Consider the following 24,959-nt stretch of genomic DNA (forward strand, 5'->3'; position numbering starts at 1 on the left):
ACAATGGACACCAACTGTTCTGATTGGCTGAAAATCACGTGAATAGAAGTCCGTTTTGATTGGCTAAGACTGAGTCGATTCTAAAGCGACAGCCGTCAATTTATGTTTGTCCGGATACCTTTTAGTATAGTAGACCTGTGTCTACCTCTGAAGGTTTTAGTTTAAATCAATTTTATTGTAACAAAAGACAAATGGATTGGACAAAAGTTATTACAACTTACTGACAACTTACTTGTTTGAAAATTGAACACTCCATGCCATGATTGAAAATGAAAGAAATAATACACTATAGATATCTGTGTTCTAGCTAATTTTCAATTTATTGTTAACGGGAATTCCCCCCCCCCCCCCCCCCCCGCCTAAGGGGATGCCTGACAAAAAAAAATAATAGGGCCCAGTTAATAACCCCATTAAATACATTTACTGTCGGAAATAGCAAAGTCAACTAAACCTGCCTATATATATATTAGGGTTTTTTTGCCTAATATGCAGAAGAAGAAAAAAACAACCCAATAGAGGCAGGTTAAGGTAGGTCCATACTTTTGAAAACCGCGCCAATTCATATGACGCTATACCGGAAGTTGCGGAGGTTGTTTTGAATTCCAGAATGGTTTCCGATACGCCACGACATCCCATTTGGATATTTTTTCAATAGGTGAAAATTGTCTACATATAATATTGAATGTTTAAAATCATTAAATAAATCAAATAAAAGCAGTGAAGTGAAAATTATATGCTATCTCTGAGGTTTTTGCGTTCCCTGTCGTAAATGGGAATGGATTTTCAAACACCGGAAGTGCGCTTCGTCACTATAAATGATAAGAGGGGACCCGGCCGGACCGAAATTCCGGAATTCTAAAAAAATCGCATACGGATTTCCTTTAAACACACAATTTGGAGAAAATCATAAAAACAAACAGACATAAACCAGATATACTATCACAAAAACATATGAACTGATGTGGAATGTTTTTTTGCGGCATGATTTTCAAAAAAATAGTCAAATATGACCCATCTTAGCACTGGATGAAATGGGGGTGGGTTGTGAGTTACAAACTTCAAGCTTACAAAATTGTGAAATTTTGATCGAGGACCCCATGTTTTTATATGATATTTGAAAAAATATATTATCTTGGGCATATCATATACAAATATTGTGAAATTGACATGGGTTTTCATTTCCTTTTTGGCATATTCAGTGATTTTTTACGGGCGAAAATATGGCAAAACATGATAATTACGTATAGAAACGGTCCTGGAAAATAACTAAAATTAGTTAGCATTTGAAAAAATACAAGAGTTTTTGTATATTGTTCTATCGTTAGAAAATTATTAGGACAAAAAATCGACAGGATCGAGACTACATTCACCCTAATATTACAGACAGGATCGAGACTACATTCACCCTAATATTACAGAAAACATAGTTTTATGAATTTTTCTATTTTCGGCCAGCAAATTTGCATGGATGGTATATTTACACGCTCAAATATCTCAAAAAGTAGTTCGAGAACACCCATTTATCTTTACAGATTTGAAATCTACATGAAAAATGCAAGAAAATAAGACCTGTTAGAAAAAAATGACATGGGTTTTCCCAAAAGTATGGAGCTACCTTAAAGGCCCACTACCTTTCCGGAGCAAAATTTAAAGGTTTCTTAAAAACATAATAACAAAAGAAAATATATATCGATGGCTTAATACGAGGTTACAACATCAAACATATGCAAGATTTCCTGTCTAATGTACGATAACAGTGGAGATTCATTTCGCTGTTTTGCCATCTGGCGCAGCGATAGTCAACTACCGCGCGGCATTTAGGACGACGGCGGGAAACATAAAACGACCCGCGTTATGAAAATTAACATTTTATTTATTCTAATTAAACAGTTCTGAAGGTGATGATAAGTGTGCTAGTAAACGTATAGTTAATAACTTCTGCGACTCTACAAAATTTTTGATCTCGTTTTACATTCCTATTTTAAAAATTAAAAACCGTTTCGGAAAGGTAGTGGCCATTTAAGCGGACTAAGATCGAATATCTATTCCATTGAAAAATGCAACGAGTCATTTCACCGTATTATTTGATCATAGATTTGACAATGGATTAATTTAGGTTTCCTATACATACACACAAGAACTTTACAGTATACATAAATATGTTTAAAATAATTGACCTGATATCAAAAGCAAAGACATGGATTATTTTGTCACACGAATAGTTAATGGCTGAGAATCAATTATCTCCTGTGGCGCGCGAGAGGGGGGGGGGGGTGTTACGAAATATTGAGGACCTCCCCCCCCCCCCCTCCATTACGTTTCATCTTCCTACGCCACAGCTGTGTCTAGAATAGCTGAAACTTCGACTGAAGTGTCTCGGTGTCTACATCTTCGGAGATCCGCGGTTGATTGCATTATTCTACACTATATTACTCAATACAATGTACACGTGATAAATGCAGCGTAACCACAGGGACCTGGCACGATTTTTTTAAACTAACAGTATACATATATATATTATAGTATCGGCCTAATATATATATGTATATTATTGGTTGAAAATTTTCGTGCCAGGTCCCTGTGAGCGTAACGAAGTGCAATCAACGTGATAAGTGCAGTGTGCAATCAATGTGGAGTGGAGCCGACATGCGAAAAATATAGACTGTATCTAGAATAAGCATGGGGATATAGTTTCAAGTAATACAGATAGCATTGTAATTCAGAACTAGGACTGAACTGGGAAAATCCGTTCACTTCTACAGTAGTTGATATATAGAAAAGTTTGCGAGAATCGGTCGTAAACGCAGAACAACGAAAGAATTTGAAATCCTGATGGACAACTATCTACAGGAAAACACGCATAAAAAGAATTACTGATAATTTGTTTTTTGAATAACCATTACATTACATAATCTGTGCAATATATCTTATGCTATGGACATTGAGGCTAGCCTACGTCCATATTTTTTTACAATTGAATTGTTGCAATGTTGAGTGCAATATTATCAGTTCCTTTTGTAGAGACATGTCAAAATAGTCACTGGCTGTGTTGTAATAATTAGGCTCCTGCTTGGGTGCATTTGGGGACCGAATAAAAGCTTAGATATATTGATGTGTACGTATTTCATGTGATTATATTTAGTACTTATTTTAAAGAAACAAAAATACAATACTTCGTCCATTCAAAAGGTACAAGGTCTGAAAAAATACCCTTTTTATTCTCATGTCCCTTTGTTAAAATTAGCCCCGGTCACTGTAACCAATTCTCAATCTATGTTAAGAATAGGATGGGTCAAAATGAACATTGACTAAAGTTTTAGTTCATCGTTAGATCATTAAGATATGTACAAATTCACGTGGTCTAGACCCCCGGTCACTGTGCTTGTAAGAGACTTAATAGATATATGGACTTAGTTCATTTTGTTTAGAACAATCTCCAACAATATTACATGTACATGAACTTGAGATATTCCGCATCCCTGTGAGTCCGTATGGCCAAATAAATGGCACTAAAATAATGTCACTTAGATGATTGTTTTCTTGTTCAAGTAGTCATGCATGGTATTATTCATGTTCCTGTCATACATGCACGTGCCGATATTGTAAATAATGATCCGAAATCTTAATTAACGATAAACAATTTTATATCACAGAGCGCAACATTTATTCATAATCATATACTCATTGAAATACACATATCGGAAACAACTCACTCATCACATTTATAGACAGCTCACACAACACACTCCATTTACAATACCTGGTATAAAACGTTGATTTAAATAAAATATCAATTTGTAAGCACTTCGTCAAGCACTTTGAATATCATGATTAGTATACTATTGTTCGCATGATTATCAGAAAATAATGGAAGATATATTGCTGTTGTACAACAAAACAAGTAAGTAAATATAAATAAATAGATAGACACAATAAATAAATTTGAATATGATGAATGGAACTTCTTATATGAGTAATCTAAATTTACGATATGGCAATATTGCAATTTCGTCCCTGGTATAATAAGGCATATATCACAGTGTTCAGTCTTCGAACAAAAAAGAAGCACTATCCACACATAGGGGTGATAACTCGTCCGTGTTTGACAAGAGGAGGCAGGCACGCCTTGTTAACAGGGAAAGGGCTAGGCAGCAGCTGGTCCCGGGGCCCCCGGGGAAGGATATCGGATTGGGCGGCTGTTCTTCATAGTCATCTCTGCAAGATAACAGAGTCACTCTCTGCAAGATAACAGAAAAAAACGTGACTTAGCACGATTTCATTATAACTAAATATTTTATCCAACTCATTTTAATTTAGGATCCACAATATACCTAGAATATACACATGATTACAAAATTGGCGAAAAAGCATTATTATAACCTTCAATCAGCATATGAAAAATATGCAATGATAATTCTGTTTTTTAGTCTTTTGGTAGCAAGGCTTTTAATTGACAGTAAAATTAAATTACAGACGAAAACCAAGGGTTTAATGCACATTCATAATTTACATACCTATCACTGAACATCCGTGTCAGTATACAACTGGATTCTGTATCTGAAATAGACAAACCGACAAAACCTTACATAACCACAAAGTTTTTATTTTTAAAAAGGAATACATATACGTCGTGTAATTTGTCAACGAACTGTTAACATTATAACGTTAACCTATAGATTTGTCTATCAATTCATATATCAATTCCACTTACTTTCACTGAAGATCGGCATGTGTACGGCCTTCAGCCCACGCGGGTAGTTTAGGGTACAGCATTTTTCTTGGGGTTCACCACAGGGGCCAGTCTGTTCTTGTCATAGGAAAAGGATTTGGAGCCAACAGTTCCCTAGGTCCGGGGGCAGGGTACCTTATAGGACTGAAAAGAGAAACGGAAACAATTTAATTAAACATCTGATTACTGACAGAAATAAACCTACAATACCCCACGGGCCGTTTTTATCTGTTTTGCCAAGACATTTCCCAGGAATTTTATGTCATTTCACCTGGGTTTTTTTTTTTTTTTTTTAAATTTTATTAGTAAAGAACTCCAAACATGGATAAAGTTTCACCATTTTTATAATACGTCACGATATTGCGTTGAATGAATGAAAAATTAAGTCCCATCCAACGAATCGCCAAGCTTTTAGCGCTATCGGTTGGTTTTGGTCGTGATTTACGGCTAGTATCGAGATAATGAGCTAGGTAGTCACGTGGTCTTGTGATGTCAGAGTAGTCCGCGGCTACACAAGGTAATGTATACAGCACATATATACGTTTGATTTAAACATATTTTATTGCGTAATTTTATATGCAATGGGTTTGGGCACAAGTTATCCAACTTATATGAAGCTCTTTCCCTACAGAATTATAATTAATTATATAACAAAGAATACAAAAATGGCAAAATATACATATTTACAAGATTTTAGAGAGAGAGAGAGGGAGGAGGGGGGAGGAGAGAGAGAGAGGGTTTTAATAAATGTATATAATTACTTACTTTATTGAAGTGTATGTTTTTGTGATCACCCCTGATGCTGACGAATGAAGTTGTACTGCTTAAAGTTCATCACATCCCGTGCCTTGGTATCTTTCTGTAGCTGCAATATTGTAGCTCAAAAGACTTTTTGACAGAAAATGGTGTCGTCTTTAGAGCTACAATTGGTGCCTATTACTGCTAATGGAGCAAATTAATGATTATGCAAACCATTATAAAACGTTTGTTTGCATTTTTATCGTACTTGTTTGATATCGCTTACCTACTAGGCAATAAAACTGAACCACATAAAATATCAAATTCTCATCGAGGCATTATTTTTTTACATAATACATATGAAGGTCTTTCTGAAGGGAATTTATACGGCAAGTCCACAAATTGTGAATTTGACGTCTTGTGAGCGGTACGACAGATATTAAGAATGGTAGTTATGTTTGTTTTGGACAAAAATGATATGTAAATGCATGTATACGCATAAAATAATTGGAAACCTACAAAAAAGTATAGAAAACTATGCCCGAGTGATAATCGGAGGCAGTGCTCCACTACGACACATAGGGACCAATTCGTACCCGGCCGAAAGGTATAGTAGGCCGGGTACATATATTCGTTCTAATATTTCTCCTGTTAATCTGTTGCTTTCTTAATTACGTTTCTCTTCGTTCGCCAGCATCGGAAAGATATTAAGAAACATTTTTATTACATGTAGTTCATATTGTAAGTAGGAAACGTAAAGGAGGAGGGAGGGGGGTTAAACCTATTACAGACAGTTATATACTGTTGAGTGCTCTGACATATTGTAATGTTATCTCCAAGAGATAAATCTGGACTTCCATGTAGTAGTAGCTGCAGGTCTAAAGGAATGAAGTTGTTTAATGTTCGATATAATTGAATTCTCTGGTCAGCGTAATTATTACATGTAAAGAAGAAGTGATGGGCATCCTCAATGGGATGCCCACATTGGCATTGCTGGTAATCTATTAAATTAGAGCGGAATAAATCATTTTTTAGGGTACTACATCTATTTCTTAATCTGGCATGCAATATATTTGCTTTTCTATTTCCAATAGAATAATAAATAGGTACTTTCGTAAGATTATTTAGAGACTTTTTTAAAAATGTTATATGAAACACTATTTCTAATATTAATATCTAGCTGGTTCCAAAGTCGGATAGTGGATGTAAAAAACGATACGTTTGAGAGCTGGAGACGGAAATTAGGTAAAGTAAAGTTGTTAGCATTTCGAAGATTATAGGAAGAATTTTCTGAGACTAGTGGGGGTAATAACGAATAGAGGTAGTTGGGTGTAATTTTTTTTTATTTTGTAAAATAGTTGTAGTTTTCTACGGAAACGACGGGAAGTAAGTGGTTCTAGACCGCTTTCCAAATACAGTGAATTTCTGCTAGCATAAGACGGTATAGTCCAGTAATTATTCTAGCAGATTCAAGCTGAAGTTTTTCTAATTTTTCTGCGTCACTAAGAGAGCACCCATCCCAAACATCACAACAGTATTCAAACAGTGGCCGAATATATGACTTGTAAATATTTATTAAAGTTTGTTTATCAAGAGTATATTTAAGTTTTCGAAGAACACTTACCTGTTTTGATACCTGTTTACGTATATCATCAAAGTGGATATTCCATTTACAATTAGCTTCCAAAGTTACTCCTAAGTGCTTATGGAAGTTATGGTTATCTACAAAATCTACACTTACATAATTGAATTAGATATCGATTAGGTGATCATGTTCCGTATTAGAAATAAGTAAAGCTTCCGTCTTTTGGGGGTTAAAAGTTACCAACCATTTATTTGCCCAATTTTGAATTTTCATAAGGTCTTCGTTAATCTTAGTTTCTATTACTAAAATTGATGGCCCAGGGCATAGCAAAGAAGTATCATCAGCAAATAATTTAGAAAGACTTTCGAGGTTGTCAGAAATATCAGTAATATACAAACAATATAAAGAGGAACGGACCCAATACTGAGCCTTGGGCGACACAAGAATTTGTAGATTTGACGGAAGATTTAGTATTTCCTACAAAAACTTGCTGTTTCCGATTACTGATGTAATTGTTTAACCAATTTAGCAATTTTCCGCCTATACCATAATTTGCTAGTTTAACATTCAGTCCCTTGTGCCACACACGATCGAATGCTTTTAAAATATCACAGAAAACTAAACATGTAGAGTGCATTTTTCAATGTTTTCACATAGGGAATGATAGATTTCAATAAGTTGGTGAGATGAAGAATGTCCAGGTTGAAAACCTGACTGATATTTATATATGAGCGAATTATCAAGTAAGTAATTGTTTAGATATTTGACTACCAATCTTTCAAAAAGGTCTATAGTTATTAGAATTATGCTAATCTCCCTTTTTAAAGGATGGCATGACTAAAGCTAATTCCCACTGTTTTGGGAAGATACCATATCCAAGGAAGATCTGAATATTAGAAATAAGGGTAATGCAATAGAAGATACTGTGTGTTTTAGCATATTATGGCCGATTCCGTCGTGTCCTACTGCTTTATCAGTGATCAATCCACAGAATTTTAAAAGGACCCATGAAATTTCTGGGAATGGGTATCTATAGAACACTGTGGGACCCATTGTTTTCACAAAAACCATTGAAAAGGACCCACAAAAAATAATCGTAGATTGAACACTGCTTTATTGATGGGCAAGGATTAAAGAATGTCTATAATGTCGGTCGGTTGAAATTGTATGTTGGTTATACTAGCGTCAGTCCTAATCTCTACCTCTGGAACGTCAATTTGTGAATCGTCAATAGTTGATATGGAAACAAAGTAATCATTTAATAAATTGGCTTTACCTACATCCGTCATTGCAGGTTACCCTGCATCGTTTAATAGAGGAAGAATAGAGTTGATAGAGTCTGAGGTTTTTAATAATCTGCGAATAATTTTCCAGTAGTTTCTAGGGTTCGAATTCGAGTGACGATCTAAAATGCCATTAATATCTGAATAAAAAAATTCTTTGGTCTGGTTTTTTAAAAATTGTTTACATGATTACGTTGTTTCCGAAGATTTAAAGTTGTTCGATGTCGTTTAAAAATCTTTAAAAGTCTGTCTCGTTTTCTTATTTCTCGTCTAATCACGGTTTGTCATTAGGCCGAATGATAATGGTTTTAGTTGGTATGCACTCCCCAGCTATATCTAGAAATTTGTCAGTAAATTTTTCACGTATACGTTAGATCTGCAATTTGAGTTTTTCGAGTAAATGGTTATTCTAGCTTAATGATCTAGATATTTTCAGTTTCAAAACATTCAATTTACACCATTTCAAAAATTCAGACAAGCATATATCTAACTTTAGATTAGATAATCAGTCCAATTTGATAGCGATATCAAAATGATGTTCGGCTCAGTCTGGACTGAGATTTAGAAAGCATATGATGTAAATTTCTGTGTAATAAACAACATTATTATATGACTGCTGCTTTTGCTGTCTTTTGATTGGCCGATACGCTTCTCAGAAGTATTCATCAACTGCGATATCAACCCCGATAATGTAGTACTATCTTTTTACGAGTAAAATCCCAAAATTTAGCATGAATATATCTAGAATCCGTGTTTTTATTTCAAACTTCTACTATAACGATGCAAACACGGCACAATTTTTGGGTAAAAATAAAATGTGGACGGTTATCAGTTATGCGATATTGGAGTAACAGTACCGAACTTATACCGAAAATAATATTTATATCTATATTGTTGTCTTTGAAATTTTATCCATAACGTTTACTAAAAAGCAGAAATACATCAATGATATTTCTGATATATGTTCCTAAATTACAGTTTAAGTGTAGATTTAAATTCATTATTTCAAAATTATACTAAATCCTTAAAATAGTATATTCATTGTCGACCGTTTTGTATATCATACCGAGATTTAATAGTATGATACAAGTAACCACATAAAGTGTTCAAATGAAAATCGAAATTACTTGTATACAGGCATTATATATAGATATAATATCTTGTACCTTTTTAAAAATATACTAAGTGGTATTTAAATAAGTATATTTAGTGTGATAATGTTGTACCCCTTCTTGTATGACTATACATGTACATTTAGATTCGAAACGGTGAAAATACATGCTTAGAATTTTTACTAATACCTTAGAAATTACGGAAGATTGCTATATGCCACGATTCCGTAATTACAGTGCTAGACTGGAATATTTTTTATGGTTAAACCTTTAGTTGAAATAGTTCTTAGAACCATTTTTGTTTCTGAATAAGTCAACTTTCATTATTGTTTTACCTGTGTACGACATATATATATAATATGTATGTAATATATATTCCTAGGTATGATCAGGTATATTTTATTTCCATTTGCTTTTACATCATCTTTTTAAAGATGGAGGTGACAATAACCTAGAGCATTGATGTACGGGGTTTCCATAATTCAAATCACGATCCAATTAACGGATGTCCTAACCTGATTGACAGTAAGACAATAGCAAATACCCGATATAGTCCACCGAATAGCAAATTGCCCGCGGCCAGGTAATTACAGGTGAGTTCGATGAATGGCGTTGTGTACAGGTAAACAACATCCTGGTCAAGATATTACATAACCATCAAACCAAAGGCATGGCTAATTATAAATCTACGATTTCAACGATTTCAACGATTTTATTTTACACCCAGACACATTATAATGCGTAACATGAGGGATAAAACAAATACAAGTGTATAAGCATGACAGGATGGACAAGTATATAACATTAAGACATTAAGTTTACACCATTACCACCATTGGAAAGTTTGAGCTTCCAATTTTACCTTAAGTTAAAAATATGAAAAATAATTAATTGCATCCCGAAAAAATTCCGTACCACTATATCCTATATGGAATGAATTACTGAATGCGCATGTACCAAAGGCAAAATAAATTATTTTATGTTATTTTTTGTGTTAATTAGACTATTATATACACGATTAAATACCAATTATTGTTCAAATGATGAATTTAATTTTTGCTCTGTCGGCGGTGGAGCATCTTTAAAGTTTACATTTTATTTGATTATACTTCAATGATTTAATTGAGACCGAACTAGACTATATCTATCTTTTAATCTCACAACATAAAATGCTGTGTCAAAATGCATAAAACTAAGAGACGTTCCTGATGAGCGAAAATATCACGCGAACGAAGTCTTTTGTCCGGCTATTATATTAATTCAAAGGCAAATTTCATCTGATCAGTGGCGCCACTTTATAGTCACTTCCAATGAAGAAAACATATTCAGACAATGTCATATTGAAAGATGTTCATATTCTCATACAAATATATAAATATAAGGCCCAACAAATTAATATGTCTGTTTAGGGTTACCCTATTTTTTTACCCCCGACCCAATTTTTCCCCTCCTCTTTTCTACGAAAAAAGTCGGGATTTCGATTCCGGCAATCATTTTAGAGTGAAAGACAATAAAAAAAACCTCCCGACCCCGGCCCTATTTTGTTTTGCAAATGCAACCCGAAACTAAACAGACATTTTTTAGCATAAAACATTTACAGCGTGTGTCTAACTCATAGGCTTACAATTTACATGTAGTGTCGTAAGAAAGTTTTTGCCATGTGTTACAGGACAAGTTGGTATTTTTGTTGGAGCACAAAGCTTTTGCTTATAATGACCTTGAACCCCATTCAAGGCAACATACTCAAAAAGAATGTATGTGAAATAGACTAAACGTTTAAACAACTTTTAAGCAATGTCCAAAAACCTAACATCGTGTCCGAGTGGTGTTGGCAGAATGACTTTGACCTTCAAATTATTCAATGCCTCAAGGGTCAAATAGGCTAAAATCTTCAAAACACAGAGACCTGGCACGAACATTTTTAACCAATAGTATACATATATATAATATATATATATGTATACTGTTAGTTTTAAAAAAATCGTGCCAGGTCCCTGTGCTTCAAAACGACTTTTTTTCATGATATATGATATGACTGGAGACCTTATAATTGGTCTGTACCGTGCTGGTAAAAGGACAATAATTGTAGCCCACTTGCCCTTTCATTATACTTGTTAGGTGAAGCAAGCAACTAACTACTACCAATGCAAAGAAGTCATATTTATTCATATTTGTGATTGTTCACAGTTGATAATGTCAGCACATCAATACAACTTCTATACAGCTCCATTTGGACCATAAGCTCCATTTGGACCATATAAACTATACATGTAAAGCCATGTAAATGTGCTAATTTTGTCATTTTGGCCCTAACAAAGCTTTATCCAGTTTTATAGACAGAACAAGCATAACCATATTCCAATGCAACCTTTCTAGCATTAAAACATTAAAATAAGTTTATCACTCTAAGATAATGTATGTTTACAGTTTGTCTGATCATAACAAAAGAAACAAGACAATAATCTGGTGTAATGATGGTTTATTGTTTTCTTTATTTACTTTAAGACAATTAACCTACAAGGAAGGTAGATGATAGTGCATATTCAAATGTATTTATGTTATTATATAGTTGCATGTTAACAAAACCATAAATTGATGAAATTAAGAGAAACTTTTCAAAAATTCATATGCATTAAATCATGCATGAAATGGTAAGTGTATAATTGCACAAGTACATAAACTGAGAATGATTATCTTGATATAAAAATAACTACATATAAAACTGTATTTAATGATAATGAAATACAATCCAAACAATACAATATACATTAAATACATATATAGAACAGAGAAATTGTATTGTGATTGCTTCTAAAATAAATAAATTAGATCTATATTTGTTTTGAGCATATGTACCAGCTTATACCTATTTTGTATGAAACATTCACCAAAATCTATTTTCCCTGTTTAGTACAAATGGTATACCTCAGTATAAGAGGTGTATTTTACCATTGAAAGGATATTGTGTTAGCTCTGGTAGAAATTAATTGCTGTGTCTTTGTTTTCATTGATTTCTTATCTACATGACAATAACCTCCTGATAACTTTGATAGATGTTCTCAACCCAATTTAGTTTAAAGGGACATCCGAAAATGAGTTAGACATGCTGTGGTAAAATTTCATCAGAATCTTTGTATCAGTCACCTGATAACTTAGTGGACATTTTCTCCTTTGTATTGGGCCCCATCACTCTGGTATCAGGTGATTCAGATTCAATATCAATGCAAAACCTGTTTCTCCAATGATGTTTCTGTTTGATTAAAATCTGTTAAATACTTTATGAATAGTATAGATTTTGAAGCAAATATTGATGAATTGAAAACAGACACCACATCATGGCTAAAGTTTATTTGCCCTAAGGGCAAGATGGACTTATACTGGGTATATAAAGCCCTATCTATCTTATATGAAAAATAACAATATACTTTTAACAATGCAAAACAGAAAACCAGCATACCTTACAACTACTCTGTCAAAATTTTTCTTCATTAAAAGTTGCAAAATAAAATAAGAAAATGACATGTACTTTACATATTGCCATTTAAATTGCACAAGTTACATACACATTAAAAGTAGCTGGTAAGTATAGATGAAGAAGTTATCTTCAATAACACTAAGAATATTATCACCAATAAGACAAAGAGACCTTTTTGGTCCACCATATTCATAGCAAAAACGCCATCTGGTATAAAAGTATGAGCTGTTAGCGCCACAGAATCTGTCAACTTTAGCATAGTGTAGTCCATGGTAGAAAGATCATGCCAATATTTAGTGTGTACATATATACTATACGTAAGAGAGTTGTCCAAATTTATAGCTTAGAAGTCCATACTTTGAAGTAATACATGGTTTTTTTCCATATGGTATGGAATGAACATGCATATCTTGATTTTTCTATCACAAATATGCTTTCATGACAAACATAACTTATAGATAAAACAAATGATCATGTTACTTCGCAAACCTTGTCATGCTTAATACCCTAGAACATATGTGAAAGTCAATATTTTTCATGGCAATACTACATATTACTAATATCAAATATATAAACAAAATATAATAAAATTATGTTTCTATATATATAACCCTGACAATAAGCTAGCTTTTATTATGTGTGTGCATATTACAAAGTTATCTGCCCTTGGAGTAGGGTATCAATTGTTATGTCATCAGTTTGTGACTGAAAATTTCCGGTATGCTGTCTCTGAAAAAAATTGTTGTTGTGCCCCAAATGTATGATGAACTGATCAATGACTACTCACAATGGCAAATAACTGCAATATGCAAAAGCTGAATAAGAACTTAGTTACATGTCTCATGAAAAAAGAGCACAACAAAATGACAATTTTGAGCATCTATTTTTTTCACATGATGTAAACTACCCTGACATTCAAAAACATTCAAAATAATGAAAAATGTTCTCCTGACAAAGTCCTACACAGAATTGGTTTTACTCAATGGCATAGTTTCTTTTGTCTTGTTTTTGTACACATTACAATGGACAATGAAGTGGAATTACTGACATAAACAATATTTTTGTATCTCAGCAATAAAAGTTATATATTGATATAACAAAAATTCAGAAACTTCATAAATAAACTACAAACAAGACGTCCAATTTTTTTAGAGATATTGGATTGATAAATTAAACATACACACACACACACACACACAAAACATGATGTACAGCCAAACATCATTAACATGAAATCAGCAGGACCAATGTAAAACTACAAATTATCTGATCACTCAATTGAAGTACTTGAATAGTTTAGAAAGTTTTGATCAGAATTGAATGTAAAAATGAAATTAAAAGGAAATGCAAATTGTTGTTTGTTGAGTTATTAAGTTATAACAGTTACATTTTATGCGTATACCATATGTGCATATTACATAGTTACCTCCCCTTGCAGGAATTATTGATTGTAAATTATATTTGTTAGAGAAAATGACACAAACGCTCACAAAATAATTATATCACAATTTATACCTATCTGTAAGGGCAGATAACTCTGTAATATGCAAAAAAAAAATGAATAACTGTTAAAGTTTTGGTTATATATAAAGGCTGACCCTAAGGCCCAAACCTTGGCAGCTTTAAACTAAATATGTCTGGGAAGGATGTGTTTGAAAAAAAATTTGGTTTTTGATTATCCATTAATTTTTACTCACTTTATCTATTTTTAAAAAGAATTAAAGCCATCACAAAAGGTATCTCCAAGATTTTTCAAACTGTTTTTATCATTATCTATGACAAGGCAACTGACTCCAAACACTATAGAGGCCAAGTATAGGCATGGTTCCTGCTGGATGGACAAAAATTTCTCAGTATAAAATAACAGCTTTATATCTCTTTGTACTAAAACAATACATGTATCACAATTATTATCAGTTTCTATGATTTCCGGAATAACAACATCCTTTGTGCACATTTCTTTCCAACAAAAACAGCATACTCCATCACTTCCTTTGCATCACGGGCTTTCGCATTCAACGCTTTGTAGATTTCGTAATTCATAACTTGTCGACAGAACAGTACCAGCACCTTGTCAATCTCCAGTTTCCCTCCTTCATCCTCTGTCAAAAATAAAATGTGTAATTTACTGTAAATGAATTTGGAAGAGAAATAGAAATACTGTGTACCTTTTCCCTCTTATAACGCTATCAATAAAGATATTTTAGTATTTGACCATTATCCTGCTATAGTTATTATACTTCCTCATATAAATTGGTAGAGTACTAGCATAGTTAGCATAGTTGTATACAACAAGCAGGTTGTTTGTTTTAATGTAAGATGGATAGCCAATTTTAGTTTGTAATTTTCAAAAATAAAAATAAATTTAAAAAAAAAGATTATGCATCAGGAGAAAACATTGAGAGAGTTGAAATTAAGAAATAAGCGTTTCAGAACTACAGTACATGTATGTCGAAGGTCATTAAAACATTGAGAGAGAGTTGAAATTAAAAAATAAGCATTTCAGAACTACAGTATGTCAAAGGTCATTAGCAACCGATCTTCATATGCAACCAGATAAAAGTAAGCTTCTTTCTTCAGTAACAATACATGTAAATGTACATACCGACTTCCTTTGCAGCAAACCTTGAGTATTTGTTGGCGTCTAGTTTAGGTGTACACTCTGCTATAGGATACCATGTGTAGGTTTCTGGACACAGCAGGAATGATGGAAAATACTGACCCTGGGGAAGGAGAGAAAATGTTACAAGACATTTAAGCCTGTAGTGCTCTTAAAGACCCTTGAACAATACAGTAAAACCCCGTTATATCTCCACCCGTTTTACCACCAAATATGCTTATCACCACAAATTTATTCAGAACGGATTTCCCTCCATACAAATACACCCGTTATACCACCAAACCTGCCTACCACAATCCGCCATCACTTTCGCAGAACAAATGATTAAAAAATAACACTATAATGACCTTGTTAATACTGCCAAATTCTGTTATTAGGGACACATGTTTTCATAAGGTGCCCAACTGACAGGTAAAATACACATGATGCAGAGGGTACGACAGTGTGCACACACTGAAATCAATGAACCATGGTAGAACTTTGTCATTGTTTTACAGGTAGGTGTCACAAGTTGTGATAAATAAAACTCACTTCTGTTTTTTACTCACTATTAATGGTTTATTTACAAAAAGAAACCCCTAAGTCTGTTTCTCTACACCATTCGTTTTTATTTTAGCTGTATTTATAAAAAGATTGGACCATTAAATGTAACAAGCAATTTCAAATGTGGTATAAATATTAAGTGCGTGCAGAAGAATCTGCTGTTTAAAATCAAATCCTCATCTGAGTGCCGTTTATTATCTGTCTTGAGTACCTGTTTTGATATTTGCAGACATGTGCACCGAACTGAGGTCACAACCACACTGCACTTGTTCAGAACTTCTATTCTTCGTTTCCAGGCCGGATTTAAACTCATAAAGCTGACATATTTATTGAATGACCAGTATTGAAATTCACTTTGATATTAGTTTAATTTGGAACTATTCATATTACAAAATACAAAGTGGCCGTACAGTAAACAGACTGAATAAAGTCTTTTTCAGCACAACACTGAAGAACCGACTTTAGTCGGTCACAGTATGACTAGGGTTAGGCCTAATTAAGATTTCAAGGACAAATCTGATATACCGCCAAACTCGATATACCGCAAAAATTTAGGGAAACAGGTGTTGATATTACGTTTTACTGTATATGGTATTAAAGAGTTAAACAAATAAATAAGAGTTTTCCAAAGCGGCCTATCTACACTTGCTCATTTGCTGGGAGTAGTTTTACATAGTGAGATCAATCATTAGTATTGTTTAATGATTTATTTTTGTTTTAAATCCTGGCATTTATATAACAGAAAACCACCAACCAACAATCAATACCTTGCAACTGCACCACATGGGTTATGAAATCTCAACCCAGAGTTGGAAGGATTGTGTTGACAAGTCAGAACACTGTAACTGTTTGGTCTGCCATCATGGCCCTACTGTAACTATTTAACAGTGGCCATCATGGCCCTACTGTAACTATTTAACAGCGGTCAACATGGCCCTACTGTAACTATTTAACAGCGGTCATCATGGCCATACTGTAACTATTTAACAGTGGCCATCATGGCCCTACTGTAACTATTTAACAGCGGTCATCATGGCCCTACTGTAACTATTTAACAGTGGTCATCATGACCATACTGTAACTATTTAACAGTGGCCATCATGGCCTTACTGTAACTATTTAACAGCGGTCATCATGGCCTTACTGTAACTATTTAACAGCGGTCATCATGGCCATACTGTAACTATTTAACAGTGGTCATCATGGCCATACTGTAACTATTTAACAGCGGTCATCATGACCATACTGTAACTATTTAACAGTGGTCATCATGGCCCTACTGTAACTATTTAACAGCGGAGGTCATCATGGCCATACTGTAACTATTTAACAGTGGCCATCATGGCCTTACTGTAACTATTTAACAGAGGTCATCATGGCCATACTGTAACTATTTAACAGCAGTCATCATGGCCCTACTGTAACTATTTAACAGCGGTCATCATGACCATACTGTAACTATTTAACAGTGGCCATCATGGCCCTACTGTAACTATTTAACAGCGGTCAACATGGCCCTACTGTAACTATTTAACAGCGGTCATCATGGCCCTACTGTAACTATTTAACAGTGGCCATCATGGCCCTACTGTAACTATTTAACAGCGGTCATCATGGCCCTACTGTAACTATTTAACAGTGGTCATCATGACCATACTGTAACTATTTAACAGTGGCCATCATGGCCTTACTGTAACTATTTAACAGCGGTCATCATGGCCTTACTGTAACTATTTAACAGCGGTCATCATGGCCATACTGTAACTATTTAACAGTGGTCATCATGGCCATACTGTAACTATTTAACAGCGGTCATCATGACCATACTGTAACTATTTAACAGTGGTCATCATGGCCCTACTGTAACTATTTAACAGCGGTCATCATGGCCATACTGTAACTATTTAACAGTGGCCATCATGGCCCTACTGTAACTATTTAACAGCAGTCATCATGGCCCTACTGTAACTATTTAACAGCGGTCATCATGACCATACTGTAACTATTTAACAGCGGTCATCATGGCCATACTGTAACTATTTAACAGCAGTCATCATGGCCCTACTGTAACTATTTAACAGCGGTCATCATGACCATACTGTAACTATTTAACAGTGGCCATCATGGCCCTACTGTAACTATTTAACAGCGGTCATCATGGCCCTACTGTAACTATTTAACAGCGGTCATCATGGCCTTACTGTACCTATTTAACAGTGGTCATCATGGCCCTACAGTAACTATTTAACAGTGGTCATCATGGCCATACTGTAACTATTTAACAGTGGTCATCATGGCCTTACTGTAACTATTTAACAGCGGTCATCATGGCCCTACTGTAACTATTTAACAGCGGTCATCATGGCCATACTGTAACTATTTAACAGCGGTCATCATGGCCATACTGTAACTATTTAACAGTGGTCATCATGGCCCTACTGTAACTATTTAACAGCGGTCATCATGGCCATACTGTAACTATTTAACAGCGGTCATCATGGCCATACTGTAACTATTTAACAGTGGTCATCATTGCCATACTGTAACTTTTTAACAGTGGTCTTCATGGCCCTACTGTAACTATTTAACAGTTGTCATCATGGCCCTACTGTAACTATTTAACAGTGGTCATCATGGCCCTACAGTAACTATTTAACAGTGGCCATCATGGCCCTACTGTAACTATTTAACAGCGGTCAATGCTGTCATGAAGGACTGCAAATTACTGCTGATGTCAATTTAAAATTAAGAAATCAAATTTGTTATTGAGAACCTGTTCAACCTATAAAGGTTGTTACACAAAATCTATATTTCAAAATATACTGCAACAGCATTTATCTAGAAGCAGAATGAATTTACCTTATATTTCATTTTTGGACAGGAATGTATGTAGTAACCCATGTAATAATATATGAGATCTGGAGCTTTCTTGTTGAGCTCTTGGACAAAGGCAATTTCTCTGTAAATACAATTCATACATATTGTTATTCAGTTTATAGTGGCATTTTTTTGGTCTTTTAAGGAGATTTTTTCATGATATTTCAAAATGTTAAGTTTTATTAACTTTAAAAAAGAATTCAGGAACACAAACGGTGACAGCCTTTTAATCAATAGGTTTTGTGAATACATACACATACATATATAAAGAAAACTTCTTTAAGACGTGGAAAAAAAGCTTTAATATAATGTATAGTGGCTAATATTTGCAGGTGTTTTCATTTCGCTAAATTCGCGGATCCATCATAATTCGCAAAATTTAATATCTCGTGAAATTATCAAAATCATAGTTTCATGTATTAAAGTCTGTCGTAAGAATGACTCTTTAAGAAGTTACAAAGCTAATTTGCAAAAATAAACACCTGTAAATAGGTTCCAAATAGTAAATCGCAAAATTTTACACCCACGGAAATTAACAAATATACAGTAATCACTACCCTCCATATACTCCCAAACTTGAAGTCAAGTGTTGAAGATGTAGTATGATGGGAAAACATTGTTCCTACTATAAAACACAGTTATAACTCATCTCAATAAGCCAACAAAGATGAATTCATCACACATTTATACAAATATACACATTAAGGAGCTAGTCGATGAATTGAAAATATCACTCTTTGTCTACAAGAAATTTGAATTGAAAATATTACTCTTTGTCTTAGAAATTGTTATGTGTTTGTAATAAGAATATATTACGATATATCAATAGATTAAAGCCATGTCTTGATGCCATACCTGAGGGCTGTGTAAGTTCCTAGAGACAGAAAGTCGTAGTCTGGGTGATAGTAGAGGTAGACAGATGACACACAGTAAGGAAGGATGTCGACAACACCGACAGCGATGATTTTACCATCTAGTATATATTGTTGATGGAAAGAGCCGTAACCCATTGGTATTCCTTTCTTCTTATTGAGCTCCTGTAATACAAGATTGATCTTGGTGTCAACCATTAAAAGATACATGGCAACTCTAAACTGTTCCACATAGGTTTCAAACTCACATCCCAGAGGTGAAGGGCTAGTGGTAATGTGTTAAAATGCCTTAACCAATGGGCCATCTAAGTTAAAACACCCGCCCTATATTTTGATTCACAGTTCTAGTTGTATCATCTTCAGGACATGCTTTCTAAGAAACTAGAAATATTTGCAAAGCCTGCATATGAAACCAGGACACGACACAACAGAAGATGATATTACAGGACAGGACAGGATTCGATAGGATGTATCCTGGTAAAAATATATGCCCCCACTCTATTTGCAAAATGCAAATGCCAAGCCTGCATATGAAACCAGGACACGACACAACAGAAGATGATATTACAGGACAGGACAGGATTCGATAGGATGTATCCTGGTAAAAATATATGCCCCCACTCTCCCCATATTATGACAGGAACATAACAATTATCACTTCTATGAACCATGGGTTCTTGACTATGTATACCTTTAACGGTGAATGTACCAGAAAGTCTAGCCACTGATCTCTATCACACTCGTAGGGCTGGTCTTTGTGCACCTTCATTTGATATTTCGCAAAAACTTGTGCCGACTCCTTCTCGCTGGTTTTGAACTCCTTACTCTGAGGAGCGGTTCTCACGAGGCGTATCTACAAGTAATAGTTAAGTAGGATTACCTGGAGGGGAGAGTCACACAGGAAGCGTGTGTACTGGCTCTCGCTAGGTTTATGAGGTGGATCCTTGTGGATGCCCATCTGGTATTTATGGTAGACTTGATGTGACTCTTTGAAAGACTCTTCAAATTCCTTGCTGCGTGGGTTCGACCTTACTAGTCTTATCTGAAATATGTGAGATTGGAAAATTTAGGGTTCGAACAAAATTTATTCTCCGATCCCCCAAATTATTTATCAATGAAAAAAAAAAGGATACAGGTTTTATTTCAAAATGAAAACAGGTCTGAGCAGCAAAAATCCAAAGAGAGTCAAAGAGTCATGCAACAACAATCAGATGGTCAACTGCTGAACAAAATTACAAGAATCTTAAAAGCTGAGCTTATAAGATCGAACACCATCACACAAAGAAAAATTTATCTGTCTAAGACCTCCAACTCATAGCTGAGCATCCCCAAGGTCTTAAGACTTAGTTTATTGCTTCTTTTCATTAAATTCAACTTGAAGTTTATGAACATTTAGATTTTAGACACATGTAGCTTTGTGGCTTCAAAATCTACGCAAATTGAATGCAACACCTTTCCTTCAGACTTACTGTCTTGAACTTAAGTCTCCGAAGCGTTTGTCCTTTAAACTTAATAGTATATACATTGACATCTATACCCTATGACTGTGTTTTAGCATCAATAACAATTATTCTGAAAGTTTATTATATGGCGATAGACTCAGAGCTTATTGATATAAATGTCCAAGACCTGATGTTAATTGGTCTTAAAATCAGAGCTTATTGACTTCTAGGCATTGAAATACGTAGCTTATTAAGCTTGAGACTTTATAATCAAAACTTATTGACCACATCAAGGCCTTCAGATTTTAAGTATTAATCCATAGTCTCTGACCTTATTGGGTTTATATTGGCATATTAGATCTGATGGCTAGCATTGTTGTCTAGAGTTAAAGTTATTCACTAAGCTGAGTACATTCTATAAGTCTGAATTCAAAGACATAGATAATCCAGACGTGTCCATTACCTCCAGCTTGTGAGCACATTTTTCTGCCTTGTCCGGTTCACTGATGAAATCTGCTAATGTCTTAGCTTCATTCTCCTGCAATGATAAAAAAACATACTGGTAATCAATGTAATTAAAAGGCCTGACCAAATATACATTGTACATGTATATATATACTGTTGGCAGGGCAGACATGTTAACCTTTGGTGAGCAAAAAGAGGAAGATTTTTGACTCAAAAGCGGTAGCATTTCACGCAGCATTTTTCACGACGCGTCAGAGATATAGAAATATCAATAATATGCAAAATAATTACAAAAACATATTTTGTTAACAAATTATGATTTAACTTTAATTATCACCATAGGCCTTGCATTGGTGGCTCATTTTGTATTTTTTAAATGTTAATTATGGCTTACATTACATTTAGAAGATGAGAAATGCCAATAAATACATTGTATACTTTTATTTCAATGCTATTTATCACCTTTTTTAATTATACATTTTGTCTTTTTTTTTCACTTTTTTTTTGTAATACATACTGGACTCATTTTCTTTTGATTTATGCAAGAAAAAATACAAATATTTGTTTCTAAAATTTACACCAATATTCTAGAGAAATAATCACCCTGAAATTTTTATTTTTTTTAGTGATATCCTGAAAAAATATACCACTATCCGGCTCCTTTATTAGAATCACCCCATTCCAAAATTGCGGCCATTACAATTGCAAAGTTTATGACTTCCAGCAGACACTGTATGCCTATTTTACATTAAAAACGTGAGTAAATCATTTCAATTATAAGTAGTTTTTGTTTTTGAAATGATGCTAACTAGTTTTAAGCACAAAATTTACTGAAAGGCCAGATGATTGTTTCCTTACGGTAGGCCTACGTAATACACATCGTTACACTAATACACATGAAAGAAGCAAGTGACACCACCAAGCCAAGGTGGAACTAGCCCCAGGCTGCTAATTAGCACCAGTGGGTGTTGGTCAGGGAGTGTTCATACCTCCTTTGTTTACTTAATTATGAAGCCAGTCCCCCTACTCAGTCTGGTATACATTTTGAAGCCACCATGGCAGCCCCAACTGACTATAAAAAAATTCAGAAATCGGAAGAAAAAAAATGAAGACAATGTTTTGCAGAAATCGGATTATTTGGATATTAAAGCGGTAGGCGGAATATCAGTCTCAAAAGCGGTAGACTTTCGCCAGAATCAGTAGGGTTAACATGTCTGGCAGGGTGTATAAAGAAAGTGAAGATAAAAACAATCTTTTACAGATCTTTAATGCCATTCAGAAGCATTTGATGAAAGAAGTATGGTAAATAATTTGGAATTAATTTTTTCATTATCTTGAAAGTATCGTAAATTTTCACATCATCCACCAATCTAATTAAAATTAGACTTGTATTTCTACTCAACTATGATGCTCTATATGTTACCCTACAATAAAAGATCTAACAACTGCCCGTTCGTGGTCACCTCAGCATGACCCCTGGCCTAGAATTACAACATCTCGGGATTTATTGCTAGTCTTTGATACTTCCTAGAGGATCAACCACACTGAAGATTCTGTAGGCAAGATGCTGATTTGCTAACCACAGGGGTCATGCTGAGGTGACCATGAACAGTCCAACTGATCACCCTAATGTCAGTTATCTATAACAAGGACCAACTAAACAATTGACAATTTCAAAGTCAAACAGAAACAAACCGAAAGAAATGTTTGCTTCTATTAGTTATTAGTTTACCAGTTAGATTTTGTAAACAAGTACTTACCGACCTACTACAGGTACTGACAGAGCTCATTGTACTAGCCTTGCGGTCAAGACCTTTCGCAAGCTCCTGTGCGGCATTAGCCTCCTCTTCAGTCATACTTTGTAATTTCATCAGGTCTCGTGACTTCTTCCTCTCTAGACGAATGTCCTTGGCCTTTCTCATAGGTGGTTTGCTTGGGTCAGCTCCAGAGCCTGAGTGTAATATTTTAAGTTGTTAATTAATACATGCAGGAAATAAGCCAAAGAAATAATTGGACACAGAAATAAATCAAAATTAAAAGTATGATCACATTTCCACACAGTGAATGTTTTGTCAAATTACTACGACACGATACCTTGAACATGAATTGCAAAGTAAATTAAGTCATTAATTTTTAAGTCAGAATACATAAATACATAATGAACCTTGTTTTCTAATAACCTGAACCACTCAAAGACTGTGCTTAATCAAAATGCTTTGTTGGCCCAAGCAAAATTTTATAATAAATATATACTCATTACTCTATTCAAATTCAAAATCTTATCTTCACTGTTAACTTGGTGACATGTATATATACAGTTGAACATTGTTAATTTCATAATCGCTGAACTCATAGATCCTGTGCAATATTTCAAGTGATTACTGATCAACACCAAACTCCCTACTGTACATATAGCCAAGTACAGAATTGATTAAAACACAAAATGTGCTCAAATCATTCAATGATTACCACGGTCTTGTTGACTTTGAGGGCTATTTGACTGTTTACCTGGTCTAGGTGCTGACTTTGGTGCTCGGCTAGGTGTTGTGTCAGTAATGTTGTCGCTGGTACCATTATCATCCATAGGTTTGGATGCTCCACTAGGTCCAGCTTTAGGGTCCGAGGACTTGGCAGCCTCCCCCTTCACTGTCCCATGGATAAGGTACTTGTTCACTTGTTTTAGGATCTTTTTGTGTGATTTGTTCAACTTGAAGTTGCAAGCCTCCATTTTGATTGTATAGTGTGGACAGCATGTTTTGTTCATTGTAGGTTTGTAACAGTATTTTCCACTCCTACATAAAGTAAAATAAAGCACAGGTGAATCATATATTAATTTTAACTGCTTCAATATATGGTTCCCGACAAACTTCACTGGAAACCTTCAAACCATCTTAATTAATTCATTCAATTACTAGATACAGTTGTCCAAAGATTCACCATATATAAGTAAAAAAGAACCATGTCCATGTGATGGTTTCCATATACATAAAAAGAAAACACAACTATAAAACAGTTTTTTCCTCCCTAGCGCTTTCTCGGCTCATGCCGGTCTTCAGGGGTTTGAATTCTTTTATTTGTAAAACATGACGTCATAGTACAATGACGTCATAGTAAGATTACGTCATGACATGACCAATACCAATTTAAAACTAATATGAATTGTACATCCAAAAATGTCATATACACACTTATTTGTAGCAAATGCTCAGATTTTTATA

The 24,959-nt window shown here is 34.4% G+C and overlaps 1 protein-coding gene across 1 annotated transcript in view; it reads right to left on the minus strand.

The window, feature by feature from the left end:
• Positions 1 to 11,909: 11,909 nt before the first annotated feature.
• LOC138327950 (arginyl-tRNA--protein transferase 1-like) overlaps positions 11,910 to 24,959 on the minus strand; it is a 183,117-nt gene continuing 170,067 nt past the window's right edge. The window contains exons 8-15 of the mRNA XM_069274455.1: positions 24,250 to 24,533; positions 23,502 to 23,692; positions 21,740 to 21,814; positions 20,715 to 20,876; positions 19,818 to 19,999; positions 18,945 to 19,044; positions 15,528 to 15,645; positions 11,910 to 15,024 (exon numbers count right to left, since the gene is read on the minus strand). Coding sequence (XP_069130556.1) covers positions 14,843 to 15,024; positions 15,528 to 15,645; positions 18,945 to 19,044; positions 19,818 to 19,999; positions 20,715 to 20,876; positions 21,740 to 21,814; positions 23,502 to 23,692; positions 24,250 to 24,533 — 1,294 coding nt within the window. The 3' untranslated portion in view covers positions 11,910 to 14,842. The remainder of the gene's footprint in view (positions 15,025 to 15,527; positions 15,646 to 18,944; positions 19,045 to 19,817; positions 20,000 to 20,714; positions 20,877 to 21,739; positions 21,815 to 23,501; positions 23,693 to 24,249; positions 24,534 to 24,959) is intronic.

This window comes from Argopecten irradians, chromosome 1 (assembly GCF_041381155.1).
Source record: "Argopecten irradians isolate NY chromosome 1, Ai_NY, whole genome shotgun sequence".
In the NCBI taxonomy this organism is placed as follows: domain Eukaryota; kingdom Metazoa; phylum Mollusca; class Bivalvia; order Pectinida; family Pectinidae; genus Argopecten; species Argopecten irradians.